Genomic DNA, 14,673 nt, shown 5'->3' on the forward strand with positions numbered 1-14,673 from the left:
CAAATGTGCTCCAGATTCCAGCTCGAAAGACAAACTTGCTTTAATTAATTATAAATTGTGGGAAAGTGTGTGAGTCTGCGAACTTGGCAGTGTGAATCGAATTAGGATGAAAATGGGCCAAAGCAAAAGCTTTTGGCCAGGACACACGTGCAGAGCTTGCTTTCACCGGCGAAATAAAAAAAAAGAGAAAAAAAACCCAAACTTTTACCAACAAGTCTTAAAAACCACGCAACTTTGTAAAAGGCGCCAAGCACTCTTCCTGTATGGCTTTATGGGCGAAAGTCTGGTCCATAAAAAGGATTGTGGGTATGCGTTAATTACCCGCTGGCTTAAATTTTACATTTTGGCTTAAGCACTCTGCGACCAGGTTCGAAAACACATGCCTCCGCCCTAAAGAACATTCCAAACTATTCATTAGTTGTGGGCCAACCGCAGGAATTTGCGGCTGTGTGTTATCAAAATTTCGAGTGGGCTACGCTTTCAATTGTTTGCCCACTTGGGGCACCAAACTGATTAAAGTTTCATGGCTCTAATCTGTTTGCAACTTATCAGCTCCATTAATGTGGGTGGGCTTTCATGAACAGGGAAAACAAGGGTTTAAAAGGGTGTCGAAATTGAGTGGGTATTGTTTGTTTAACCTCAAGGAAAGCGTACATTTTTGTATACCAATTTTTATATTTTTTGTTTTGTCCTTCTTTAATTGAAATCTAAATAATTTATGAGTATATATTTTATGTTTTACTGTCAAATTTAGCTAATTTAGTATTTTTCATGAATAAAACAAACCCATTTATTGACAATAGTCGGCCATATATTAACTAGGTGTCTTTTCAAAGAACTGTGCGCCAGCCGAAACTCGGCCAATTAACAGTTGGCCTTAATTAGTTTGGGACCGCATCAGAGTAGTTTTCTTGGCCCCAAAACTCAGTGTGGGCAGTAGATTCCCTCGGCCATCAAATGAAGTGACAGGCGACTTTAGCAAACTCCATCGTAATGAGACACACATGCATGCAAATCCCTGACATCTAATTAAAAATCATTCCTGAAAGGCAGACCAGCTGATCCAGGCGAAAAGAGAAATGCGGAGAAAGTGAAAGTGACAGTGACAGTGAACGAGAATAAAGAGTAGGAGTGATTAATAAAGGGTGCAAGTGAGTAATCTCTTTAGGTCCGAGATGAAAAAGGCAGAAAAGCCCACGTTCGAGGAAAGCTATCTTCGATCAATGTTAGTTTTGCTTTACAGGGTATTCATGGGTTCATTGTGCTTGGCTTGTGAATACCTAGTTTCCCAGAGGCAAATGACAATTTGCGATGGGTAGGTGCAACAATCCCCTGTGGCAACTGCAACACATGGCCCGCCGGAAGTCCATTCAGGTACATTTAACGGCGACTGTTCCACTCGGTAACTGTAACAAATCACCAACTGACGACATTGTCACATTTCTCACTTCATTTCGCTTTCCGCCCAGACAGGTGGGCGGATTGGGTGGGTGGGTTATTAGTTGCCCACTGCCTCGTCATCTGTCAAATGCCAAATTGAGGCAGCTGGTTTCAGTTTGTAGCGCTCCAAACGCGAGTCGAACGCACTTAAATACAAGCATACTCAACCAGTTGCAGCCACAATGTTTTCTATATGCACTGGGAAAAATATTAAGTTAGTGCCAAAATCATATTGGTTTCAAGAAATCAAACTTATAAAGTTTTTTTTTTGAAGAATTATGCAGAGCAGGGATGACAGTAATAAGATTTTGATTACGTTTCATTTGTTTATAATCTTTTAAAAGAAACTATCCACGTTAATTAGTGTAATGCACTTTTTCGCCCAGTGTATATCCATCTGTCCGTCTCTGTCTGTGGGCGTGGGCAGGTAATTGAACAACATTTGTGGAATGACATGGAAAGAATGGAAAGTGAGCGGTAAGGTAGCGACGGCAACTGTAACAACAGGAGCAACATCATCTGGCTGAACTGTCATGAAAAAGGGGACTGAGAAAGAGACGGAGATATGAGGGTCGAAAGAGACAGAGTCTTGGGCTGGTGTGTCAGATGATTTTCTGCGATATTAACTCAATGGCCATATGCTCACCTCTGCAGATTTGTCAAACGCACATGAATGCTATGTGCCCTTGCAGACGGCACTTTCATTAGGGCTAAAAGATGTCAAATGCTAAATTAGACAGAGACAAGGTGAAAGAAAGAAAAGAGAAGGAGTTCAATTTCAATTCTTAATCCATATAAAAAAAGTTTTTGTAGAAATGAAAAAGGTTTTAATCGTCTGAAATGAAATGGCGTCTCCATGTCCACGGCGGGCAGAAGGTTCAAATCCAAGCGAAATCCCCTAATGTAGTAGGTAAAGCTTGGCTTGAAAGGACACTGTTTGGGAAAGTTGCTGAATCGCTCCATGATATTCCGGCCCAGGCGCATAAGGGGCACTTGATTGCGATTCGCGAGTAACTGGCAGCCATCGGTGGTCACATTGAGCAGGACGAAATCCGGCAGAGGTCTCCTGCGCGGCAGGATGATTTTCATAATGAAATCATGTTCGGCAACAGGTTGTTCGAGTACGAATTCCATGTGCCAAGTGCGGCGTTTGGCACTTTTGCTTATGCCACAAGTGAACTCCTTGAGGACGCTTGAGCTAATATCATCGCTGCTGCATGTAAAATTATCCGTTTGCAGCTCAAAATTATTCTGAGAAACGCAAACTTCAGCTGCAGAAATTGAATATACGCAATGTGTTTATTATACGCACCTTGGCCTCCGCCTCCAATTTCCAATTAGGGAGCAGGTAGAGGAAAATTACCATCCAAAATTCAGCTGTCTTTGGTTTCATATCCATCCTACGCGTGTCCCGAACAAAACCACTCAAATTATGCAATTCAACTAGACTTAATGCTTAATGCTAGACTTAATCCTCTAAATGGGAATGAACAAACCAAAATCTGCTGATGCGTGACTAATGCTGCAATAACAATCATTATTGTTTTAATAGTGGCATAAGGCTCGACTTAAATACATTTGAATGGATGAGTTTATGGAGCTGAACAATCTCATTTGCTGCTTTCATAAGTATGATAAATAAACAATGAGCAGGTAATTTAAATTGTGCAAAGGAGGCGGCTGTCTTAGCATCAACATTTTTAATTGCAAGTGAAAACATAATTTGCATTATTATGCATCCAATGAGCTCTTCGAATGCTTCATTAAACAAAGCTGATTTAAGTTTAAATTGCTAATGGCTTAGTTTTGTGATCGAATCAATAATGACATTGCTCCGTAATTACCCATATTTTATAAAAAATAATATGCTACAAATAACATTATTCCGGATTCGTGAGCATAGCCAGCAACATAATGTTTAACAAGTTCGCTGTCATAATTATTGGCATATTGGCCTGTTTTAATTATACCAAGGCCGATAAGGTAACATTTTGTGACACACGACCCTGGAGTTCAGGCTTATAAGTTCTCATTTTTGCAGTCCAGCTTTGACATGGTCTTCACGAACTGCTCCTGCAGCAGTGAGGATCCCGATGGGATGCTATCGCTTTTGAAATGTGGTTTGAGCAAAAGCGTTAAAAGGCCGTCCTTCAATATCGAGCTGCAATTCCAAAAGCCGGTGGCCAAGTTTTTTGTGAACATGCGGGTAGTTTTACCCCGACGTTTTGGTGACGACTATACGCTGTTTAATCTATCCGGAATTGATGGTTGCAGTCTGCTGTCGAACAAGAACCAGATCGCCTTCATCCAACTGGGCCGCAAGCATATGGATCGATTTAGTAACGTACCCAAGCGATGTCCTTGGTTCAAGGATGTGAACTACTATATCCGTGGATTCCGTTCGGATATGGCTACCATGCCGGCCTTTAATTTCGAATCAGACATGAATCTGTGGTTCGAGTTTGTTGTGAATCACCACAAGCTGATTCGCGGATTTATCCGGAGCAGAGTGCAACGCAGAAAGAATGCCAAAGGCGCTGCTGGTGGGGATTAAACGCTAAATTGCATTAACAAAATTCTATAAAAGTTTTTATGCTGCTAAAATTTTCGTTAAATCCAAATTTTATTGAATAGAACATTTTTCGTACTTAAATAATTACTTGCACTCAAACTTTCAGAATCAAAGCGAATTTGACTCACCGTGTAATTCATGTGGGCAGTTTGCAAATGGGATGAATAAAATTGAGTTACCTTCTGAGTCCCATTGCTTCTTCCTTTATTGGCCAGACAAGTGTGTGTGTGTGTGGGCAGTCCAGAAAAGCATATTTTCGCTTTTCCTGCTCTTCCGTTTTCGTTTCCCTGACAGCCGTTTTTCCACGCTTCTTTTTATGGGGCACGTGTTGGTTTTCCGGGAGTCTGCAGCTCTCATTCCCCGAAAAAACGCCACATGCGGCAGGCGGAATTAAAAATTCCAAACTCGTTTCGCCCTCTTACAAGGCGATTTCGCCTTAACGTGGTTATTAGGTAGCTCCGCTGCCAAATAAGCCAAATTTGCTTAAATGAATGCCGGCCCTTTGGCGTGAGGTAACTCCCAGATGTTGGCCATATCTCGATTTCCGGGGGTGTTTGCATTTATTTCCTTCTTGTTAATCTTCTTTAAAAATAATTTCCTGTCGACCAATGTGGTCTGTTCACATACATATATGCTGGATAGACAGGAAGTAGTCCATTTACTAAAGTCTTTTCATAGAGTTTTTTATGCTAATGAGATTTTTTCATAGAAGCTGCTTACTGAATTACTACTCTTAGTTTCCTTTATTCACAGCATAAATAACCGGTTATTCGATATTGTAAAAAATATTGTGAAAAAGTAATATTTTTTCAATTTTGTATGCGAGCTTTTGTTGAATGCAAATATTTCAAATACAAGGTCATCTTCCTGGTTAATACGTGTTCGGTGAATGGAAATATGCAATGCACATTTATGAAATTGGAAAATTTACATTGAGTTTTGATTCGACCCACAGAAGCAGCACTTGCCTTGATTATTTCATGCAAAAATAACTTAAACCACCGGGTAACCTTGGTGAAAGAAATAACTCTCCAGTTTTGCGAGCAGGAAAAACTCGTGCTGAGAGGAAAACCGAAGTATCATCAGCCTAATCATGTGGAATAAGGCGGAAACGGAAATTGCACACACACACACACACACATGCATGCACGCACAAACAGTTGCAAATGCCGCCGCATGTTTGCGTCTGTGTCTGTGCACACATACATGTGTTGGGGCTTGCCAGATTGGAGAAATCATATGCTGCCTGCCACCTGATGGTCGCCGGAAATGCTGGAAATGAAAATTTTGCGGTACAACCCCAGTGGGAATACATATGTGCGGTTTTGGTGCATGCACAGGCCCCTTTCTCATGGGATATTAATCAGTATCGCATTCGATGGCCAACCAAATACTTTGATAAGGTTAAAGGCTGTGGGCGGCATTGGCTGTGCGAGCTTATCAGTGTTTTTGACAAGCCATCGAACACAGGGGTGTGTATTAGGATGGGGTTTCCTAAAATAGCCATTGATTTGCGAATTAGATCTTTTGAATTTGATTTGGATATAGACAAAAATGAATAATTAAGCTAATAGAAGGTACTTTTCTAACGTGAAAATTATTGCTTCTTATGCCCATATGGTATTATCAATTTCAAGATTTGAATAGTTTACTCTTTCGAAAATATTGTGTTTCTGAGGATTTCCATGGCTAGTGAATGTCCCCCGTAATGTCTGCTTTAGCTTTCGTCACTCCCTAAATCAACTTACCGCCAGTGACGTCGTATTCTTATCAGTGCTTAACTTTTTCCCACTTTTGCCTCCCGAAGCTTCAACAGCTGTCACTGTTGCGGTTGCGGTTATTTGTTACTGCCATTTGACCGCTCGAATCGCTGGTGAAAATTATTTGCGAGCAGCACCTGCGGGCAAAAGGAAATTTCGCATATCAAGGGTAGTGAACAGTCGATTTTGGTGTGCACACCTCAACACACCACAGTTGTTGGGTGTGCGAAGCGCCTGTGTGTTAAATGGATTCGCAATGTTTTCCATTTAAGCTCAGTTTTTCCATTGTTCGAATAGCTGAATGAAAAAGTGTTGACAGACAAATATTTTCATATCAATACGCTCCTGGCTGAAAAAATAAAAACAAATGGAAGCCCGTCGAAGAGCAAACAATGCCATGGGTATATGTCCAAAAAAACCAATTAAAATAAATACAGTGAAAGCTCTCCAGGGTCAAATGTTCAGTGTTAATCAAAAATATTGAGTGGGTACAACAAAAGCAGTTTTCATTTAAACGAAACTAAAACATATTAAAAAAACCCCGTGTAATAGCAAATGATGTACTGGAGCGTTCTTTTAAATTATAAAAATATATTGCTTGTAATATTAAAAATATGCTAATTGATTTGCTATGTCGAGCGTTGACTGTAAAAAAAAACTTTCAATGACATGTGTGAACTTTTCATTTAAGCTATTTATTAGTTCTGTTGGAATTCAAGTGTATATTTTATTTAATCGAATATAAACCCGTTATGCTTTTGATCATTATGTCAACCATTTGAGGCATTTATGTCTCAAATTTAAATCATACAAACAGTCAACAAAATTAATGGCTCCCCCCGCCTTCTACTTGCAGCTTTGCCACGCCCCAAGCCGCGCTTCAAGAGGCGCACCGGCCCCACCATTCCCATGCCAGCCCGCAAGGGGCTGCTAGCGCCCCAGAACACATTCCTGGACACCATCGCCACCCGGTTCGATGGCACCCGTAAGTGAAATGTCCATGCCCATGCAAATTGCTAAGCGATTCCAAGTCTGAGTTTTATATGATTTTCGTAATGTAATATTTATGACACTTTTTTATTGAGCGGCCTCGGACTGAAGTCTGCATAAGCCAAGGCCCGTATCGTTTTGGCCAACTCGTAAAAAAGTGCGCATAAGAGATTTCCGGGCATAATCATCCGGGTTTCCTTCGCTTGCACTGAAAGAAATTGAGTTGAGAGGAGATTTCCCAGCACTGAGAAGAATTAGATAAAAAAGTAAACACATCTTTTCTTGCCTTGAGAAAATGTTTTTACTATCGGGAGTGATGTTTAGTTTAATTTTTTTTGTTTTATTTTAAAAATATTATAGTCAGAACATTATTACCAAAAAAATTACTAAAAATTGGCTTATCATTGAGTTTATAATATTGCTTTCAATGTTAAACTCCTTGTAAGTATTTATTTTTTTACTTTTATAAATTTTTTTATTTTTTGCCGTGTACTTATCCAATCTTTGGGGCACCAGGGACTTTGGGGGGAGATGTCAGTTAAGTGTTGGTGCGTAGGGACCACCGCCGACCAGTCACGAATTGTTGTGCTATATGTATGAGTGTGTGTGTGTTATGTATGTGGGTGCGCGAAGAAGGACCTTATCCTTATTGAAAATCTGCTCGTGGAGCATGCAAAATGCCGCTCCGTGTGCGGAGAAATTAAAACTATGGGCACAGAGGCCGCCTTTTTTCGCGAAACACAATACAGAAAAGCTTCGTGGAAGCCTCAACAAAATGAATTCCTTTGAGAGGAAAAATGTTTTACAGTAAATTAAACTGCGCCTCGTTTGGTTGCCGAAAGATTTCCCCTGCTCTTGCCGCGCAATCAAATGTAATGATCTGGAAGAGGAAAGCAACAACATTTCATTTAAATTACTTATTCCCTTTATATGCTTACATTGTAAATAGTTAAGAACCTTTCATATTTAAACAGAAAATGAAACGTATGCTTTAATGGCCGAGCAACTTTAGAGTCGATAGAGTGGAAAGCATATTTTTTGTTATCTTTGCAGAGTCTTTGTCTTTGGCTCTCATCTTTTGTTTGCACTTACCCGATCGATCGATTGATTTGGGCCATAATCTGTGTCCCAGATAGCCAAGTCCTGCTCAACTTTCAGCTTCCTTTCCTTCCTTTCGCCAATGGCAATCGTTGACAGGACACACACGTGCTGACATTGCAGGGCGGCTGCCTCGAGAAAACATGTCAGTCCCCCATCATATAAATTAATTGTTTTATTCGCACACCAGCAGCAGGCATAGGGAAGCGATAATTGTCTTTGCGAGTCACAAACTGCGAACACGAAACTCTGAAATGAAATGCTCAGCCGGCAGGAGGATTAAAAAGGTTTTACGAGCCATAAATAATAAAATAAGCATATCAAATGAGCCGCAGTCAGTGAGTTGAGCGTGTGGATGGATGTCTCTGTTGCCGGCAGCAGTTAAATAACTCAAACAAAAAGATTTCACTTCCGGTTTTCCACAGATTGTTTCCTAGACATGTGTGTTCCATATTTGTTACCGGAAAGTTTCACGAACTATCATTACTACATATATGAAATAAATACGTTTAAGCAATTAATGCTGAAATTTGAATAGAGTGGGATGTTTAAATCGGATTTATATTCACCTGAAAATAATATGGTGCAATTTATCGTAAATGCGTAAAAATAATTAAATTCTCCATTGCTTTAAATAGTGAATGCAGGCTGTTTTAATTATTACTGTTGGAAAACGTGTCCTGTGCACCTCGAAGAGTCCATTCAAATTTAGCACTTTAAATATTGACACTTGATACATAAACTTGCACTTACCGCAGTTATTACAGTCACTAATTGGAGTGCAAACAATTAAATTCAATTTTTCCCACATGCACATTCATTCTTAATGCGACCACAGCACTTTGCCCGAACTTTTTATTGATGCAATACATTAAGTAAATTTGCTTTTAATTTGTTGGTTATTGCGGCGCGGCAGCAGCATAAAGTATTTAACAATCAGTTTACAGTTTTCCCGGCAAGAGGCCAACCATTGAGTAATGTATATTGAATGTAAACAATTTACTGGCAGCTTTCCAGCGTTGCGACGGCGACAACACGACCTTGATTGCTAACAAATGCGATTATTGCAATTACTTTCCATTTGTAGAACATATCTAAGACTGGTTGATATTGTTGTCGAGCACACACACACATGCAGATTAGCTGTATTGTGTGCTGTGCCTTATGAGTTTTCATTTTGAGCTGCCATTTAGCCGGCTTGTCTTTCAATTCAATTTGTTCCGTCCACAGCCAGACTATCCATATATAACTTTCCATGTAATCTGTCCATTGTGTCGGCAATTACGATCGCACTCGTTCTATTCACAGGACCTCAGTTACAGGGTGGGATGGTCGTATAGGTTCGCAAGGATGTGAGTGAGTTTGGGTGGGCGGGGAGCGATTCTATTTATGAAATTGCATTCAAAAGGTAAATAAAGAGGAAAGCACGCTGGGAAAAGCTGGTTCGCATTGAATTGTGTTTCCTGGATATGCTATAAATAAAATCACACAGCGCAAATCCTGGGAAGTAACCTTTTGCTGGATTTATCCTTTTCGGGATCGTCGCAGGAGCCAAGCCAGAATCCTGTTTTCGGAATTGACCAAATGGCACATAAGAATTTCATTTCCTGCACTCGCCGGAACTCGAAGGAAAATTTAATTAAATGCTGTTGAGATTTTGAGTTTATTTCAGCGCTTGCACAAAAAATAAAATAAATGACAGAATGTCCCAGACATGAAGGTCAAGTGCAAACGGCAAAGCCATAAAAAGGGAAAGGTTAAGCTCATAACAATATGGGGCTTTGTTCGAAAAGAAAATGAAATATGCTAAAAAAAACGGGTATTTTATTTATAAAAGTGAGTTTTGCAAGGACTTCTGATTGCATATATTTGCTTTGATGGATTGATTTAATGCGAAGTGTAGTTTAATAAATAATATTACTTGTGTAATAACAAAAAGTGTGTATGGTAGTAAATACCCTTTTTCTGGCAATATGGAAATGTGCATTTCAAGGCGAAATTCAGCTTGAGTCCGTCAGTCTTATTTTTCCATGAAAAGGACACGCAGCAGGACTTGTCTTATTACCGTTGTTTGTCGGGACAATATTTCATGCCAAATGAAAAGCAGCTGAACATCATCCTTCACCATAGCCCAACTGGGATGCCCACAGTTTTCTCCCCCCGCCAGTCGTTCCAATTTTCCCCCAGTTCATCCAACTTTTCTCCTCCACTTTCAGACTCGAACTTTGTGCTTGGCAATGCGCAGGCAAATGGCAATCCAATTGTTTATTGCTCGGATGGGTTCGTGGATTTGACAGGATATTCACGCGCGCAAATTATGCAAAAGGGTAAGGACGAACCATCGGACAGACTCAACTTATTTAACACTTGAATACTCATTTGTATGTATTGTGCCCATTTTTATTCAATTGCCAACAAAACTCAAATAACCCAAACTCCGGCCCCAAATTCCGCCGTACACGAAACAGGCTGCTCATGTCATTTCCTTTACGGACCGGATACGAAGGAGGAGCACAAGCAGCAAATCGAGAAAAGTCTCTCCAATAAGATGGAACTGAAGCTGGAGGTTATTTTCTACAAGAAGGAAGGTAAGCCCTCCGCCAAATTGCCGTTGTGCGGGAATGCTGCGAGAATTGTTTTCCATCTGCCTCGTTTTTAATTAAAAATGTTCATGAAAATAGGTGCGCAAAGTGGCAGATAAGGAAATTATTTCGTTGCCTGTGGTCACACAAAAAAACTTGTTAAGTTTAGGCAGTCAAAAGTAGAATTGGGACGCGACATCATTAAAAATCTAAATCTTGATTCTAATGCCACTACAAAACTTCTATTATAGAGAATGAAAATTACTACTCCGTATCCTTTCATTGTCGCACTTTTCCTTGGAAAACTTATTCTTGTCTACATATAGCGTGACTTATTGGTTTTCCACGAATGACAAAAGTCGTACAAGTTATCAGTACAAGAGTGAAAAGTTGCCAATCAATTGTGGTCTCACCTGCAGAGTTTTCCGAGAAAAACGCACCCCTCTTGTCTTTCAAGTGAAGTAAGTCTGTGGCATGCCCATCTTATTTTTGTAGCGATGGAAAACTGTTTTTGATTGAGTTAAGCGCGACAGACTTGAACTAGTTTCCTGCGGTTTTCTCGGGGGGCTTCGCGCTCATGTTCAAGTCCCAAAGGACAACGATCCTTATCCTTGCTGCCTGCCACGGTTCGTCGACTAGCTGGGCATACAATAAATTGTGCTCTTAACATTTTCGCACGTCCAGGCCGCGGTATTTTGTAGTCCTAATGAGGTCACGATTAATCAAGACCAAGCCAACGCGGAGATAAGCCCAAGATGGATAGATCCATCAACTTTGCGTGTAAGTTTTCTAATTAGCGAAGCGTTTAAAACTTGTAACCAATTCCAAGCGAAACGGTGCCTGCACTAGAAGAAATACTGCACTTAGATTTAAAAATACCATATTTCAAATGAGTAAGACAAATATTTATATGTGCAATCAATAACTCCTGTTAAGAATTTTCCATTAATTGCTAGAGATGACCCTTTTCCTACCCCTCAGCATTTTTTTCTCGTGTGTGCCGAGGCTATGTTTTATTAATTATGCATTGGCTGCGGCGGACTTAGGGCGAACTGGATCTAGTTGACCTCGGGCTGGTTGCTTAATTAGCGGGAGATAATTAAAATGCAGGCCAGGACAATAATTGCGGTCTAATTGAATTGCCATGCAATTTATTTATCAATTTCAAGCCACATAAATTGCTGTCGTTTTGAAAGCGTTTAACAGCTAATTAAAAATTGGGCCAAAGCTCAATTGGACTTATCCGTTTTTATTTGCGCATGTTGTGCCATCATCGAAGTTTGGTTTTCATTGCTAAGGCATCAATTATGCAGCCGCAAATGAAAGTCACTGCCGTGTTGAACTCTGCAAGGCCAAATATTGCGCTAAGCGACCGCAGGCCACGTGGCGTATACGCGATTCTGTGGAAAATCACTTTCTGAGCCCGCTGATTAAAGCAAAAACTCATTGCAGGTGCCCCCTTCTGGTGTTTGTTCGACATCGTGCCCATCAAGAACGAGAAGCGCGATGTGGTGCTCTTTTTGGCATCCCACAAGGACATCACGCACACCAAGATGCTGGAGATGAATGTGAACGAGGAATGTGATAGCGGTAAGTATTAGCAACTGGTATGAATAATGCACTAGCTAAACACCAACTGTCGAAAATCCAAGCGTGCACAAAAGCCACAGAACACCCACTAATACACAAACACACACAAACACGCAGACACTCAATTCCCATATAATAAATTAATAAGCACCGACTCATAAGCCCAAACACACTGACACTGATGCATTCCCTCAGATAGGAAGATATTGCTAAATATCATGAACCGGTTAGCTTTCAGCCACAGAAGTTGCCTGAAATTTTGTGACATGGCTCCAATGTGACTGCGGCAAATTTGCGAATAAATATCAGAGGATACACTCTATGAGTTCCATATTGTTGTTATATATTAACTTAACTCTTAGTTCAAAAACGAAATCAACATATCTACAAACTCTACTCCTATCCTCTTAATGCATTAAGTAGCTTAAAAACATTTAATTTTTGCTGTTCAGCAAATAAGAGAATGTGGTCTTAAGCTGTGACAATAAATCTGCGTGCAGAGTATTCCACAGTCAAGAGCCATAAAAAAATGTGTGAATGCTACCTTCATTCGGGCTATGTCAGCATGTCACCTCAGCTCTCGGCCAGAAATATTCCTATAAAGTTTTGCGGAACTTTTGGTTTCGCTTGCTGCTGGCAGAGAGAGAGTTTTTGGTTAGCTTTCTGGCCGAGATGCCGGGCAGGAAGGAAGGAAGGAAGAAGAAGGCACTCCGCATGGCTGTGGTCGCTCCTTTTGAGTCCTTTGCCGACTTTTTCATCCGTTTCCCCCTTTTTTCCACCAGCGCGTGTCCCTGACAACTAGATGTATGCGTACCATATTTCAACGTTAATTTAAATCTCGTCTTTCATGCGCAGTTTTCGTCGTGTCGGCACTGATTTGTGGCTATAATCTGGTCGATAAGCGGCCGAAAGTGTGCTAAAAACTTAATGAATACGTAATGATAACATTTGCAATCAGTCGCATTTAATATTCGCACTTTGGTTCAGAACTAAAAGAGAGAAAGTAATCTTTTACATCGATAGTGGCTTTCCGGCGGAGTTTCATCAACGCATTCACTTTAATTAACTCGCACCAAATGTCCTTATTTTCTTTTGTTGCTACGAGTCCTTTTGCTTCTCCCGCTGAGCCACATCAAATATGCCCTCTACCTAATTTAGTGGATTAATCAGACAAAAAAGTTGGACACACCGGCACACGTGTGCTGGCTGGATCCCCAAAGGATACAAATGCTGAAATATTGATGCACCACTCGAACAGTTCTGACAGCATCACAACTTATTCTGGGCACTTTGGCCATTCGCTACTCGGAATCGCATGTGTCGCCGTGAAATTCTGCTAATGCAGGGATAAAAAACAAGCTAGTGCCCTCAACCTCCAAACCCACCATGCCCCACCATGCCCACTGACCTTCTGGCCTGCAGCTTTATTACCATCGTTATTCATCTGTTGTTTCCGTCTGTTTGCCTGTCTTCTGGCCTGCAGATTTACGGGTCATGCAAACCGAGCAGAAGCCACTTGAAGTTCGACCAGGAGAATCCTAAGAGGATTTGCTGCACTGCATACTCGAGTGTCAGGCCAGCAGGACCTTCTGCTCCATGGACCACCTGGCATTGAAGCTTTAAATTATTTAGTGCTCAGGGTATTGATATGGATGGGACTTTAAATGGAGAGTAAACTGGGAAGGGTTTGTATTGGCAGATGCAAATTTAGAAGTCTATTCCTATTTAAATATTACCTTGCAGTTTTATAGCATATTAAGGGTATTTAAATATTATTGTTTTGTAATTGTTTCAACTGGTTTAATTTTAGTTAGTTATAACTTCTCTACTGCTGCTTTCGTTCTATATACCCCACATGCATTTCGCTACCAGGGTATTGCAATTCACACCAAATGCTTGGCAGATGTTGCATGTTTCGCACTTGGATTGCAAGTGCCACAAACACCTATTGCACTTGCAAAACGCACTTATCGCCCTCGTGCCTCCTGTCGTCCAGTACTTGCCACATGTAATTGTGTTAGATAGACAGAGATTTACACGACGGGCAACATTCGGTAATGAATTTCATTAACTTGCTCATTGAGTGGCAGCCAAGCAAATATGGCCAGAAACCAGTCAAATGTAATGCAGTTTATATCGAATTAATCTACACTCAAACCAAAGCCAAAACACAAAGCCTGATTCAATTTTTGTTAATTTATGTAAATGAAATTAGGTCCGAGGCAACCAACCTTGGCAAACCCAATTTCCAGCTGGAATCAAGCTGCCTGGATAACTTGAGTGCCGATTTTTGTCAATAGGAAATTAATGCCGTGACAAAAGCCAAATTTGGGTTTTAGCCATTGAAAACTGTGAAAACAGCTAATTAGGCGAGCAATTTTCCAAAATTTGTGATAAAGCACATTTTGATGAACCCGAATTCGAAATGGAATTATCATCAGATCATAATCGTTATCGCATTGTGACAGTTATGCGATGATGACCATCGTTTCACACGTCATTAGGCCTGTTCATTTCGTTAAAGCAATTCACTTTTTTCCATGCCAGCAGCAGCGATAAAAAACATTTGTGTATGCATGAGGTCTTTTTTGTATCTTTAAATTTTTCCCTGACCTTTTTTGTATATTTTTTTTTTATTCAA

The 14,673-nt window shown here is 40.5% G+C and overlaps 3 protein-coding genes and 1 long non-coding RNA gene across 4 annotated transcripts in view; 2 read left to right on the forward strand and 2 right to left on the reverse strand.

Moving 5' to 3' along the window:
• Positions 1-2,172: 2,172 nt before the first annotated feature.
• On the reverse strand, positions 2,173-2,855 carry LOC6609709. Its single transcript, XM_002034330.2, has 2 exons — positions 2,753-2,855; positions 2,173-2,691 (listed from the first exon to the last, which is right to left on the reverse strand). Exons 1-2 carry the CDS (start codon positions 2,837-2,839, stop codon positions 2,173-2,175), a joined length of 606 nt encoding a protein of 201 aa, XP_002034366.1. The 5' UTR covers positions 2,840-2,855.
• Positions 2,856-3,486: 631 nt separating this feature from the next.
• On the forward strand, positions 3,487-4,061 carry LOC6609710. Its single transcript, XM_032716028.1, has one exon. It carries the CDS (start codon positions 3,494-3,496, stop codon positions 3,992-3,994), a length of 501 nt encoding a protein of 166 aa, XP_032571919.1. The 5' UTR covers positions 3,487-3,493; the 3' UTR covers positions 3,995-4,061.
• Positions 4,062-5,979: 1,918 nt separating this feature from the next.
• LOC6609711 (potassium voltage-gated channel subfamily H member 8) overlaps positions 5,980-14,673 on the forward strand; it is a 28,795-nt gene continuing 20,101 nt past the window's right edge. The window contains exons 1-5 of the mRNA XM_032716016.1: positions 5,980-6,173; positions 6,629-6,757; positions 10,077-10,187; positions 10,329-10,448; positions 11,895-12,032. Coding sequence (XP_032571907.1) covers positions 6,140-6,173; positions 6,629-6,757; positions 10,077-10,187; positions 10,329-10,448; positions 11,895-12,032 — 532 coding nt within the window. The 5' untranslated portion in view covers positions 5,980-6,139. The remainder of the gene's footprint in view (positions 6,174-6,628; positions 6,758-10,076; positions 10,188-10,328; positions 10,449-11,894; positions 12,033-14,673) is intronic.
• Positions 7,513-8,822, reverse strand: LOC116800535. The gene is made up of 3 exons (XR_004361466.1): positions 8,614-8,822; positions 7,855-8,109; positions 7,513-7,642 (listed from the first exon to the last, which is right to left on the reverse strand). It is a non-coding gene; the product is annotated as an uncharacterized LOC116800535 (long non-coding RNA).

Source organism: Drosophila sechellia, chromosome 2R (genome assembly GCF_004382195.2).
Source record: "Drosophila sechellia strain sech25 chromosome 2R, ASM438219v1, whole genome shotgun sequence".
NCBI lineage: Eukaryota > Metazoa > Arthropoda > Insecta > Diptera > Drosophilidae > Drosophila > Drosophila sechellia.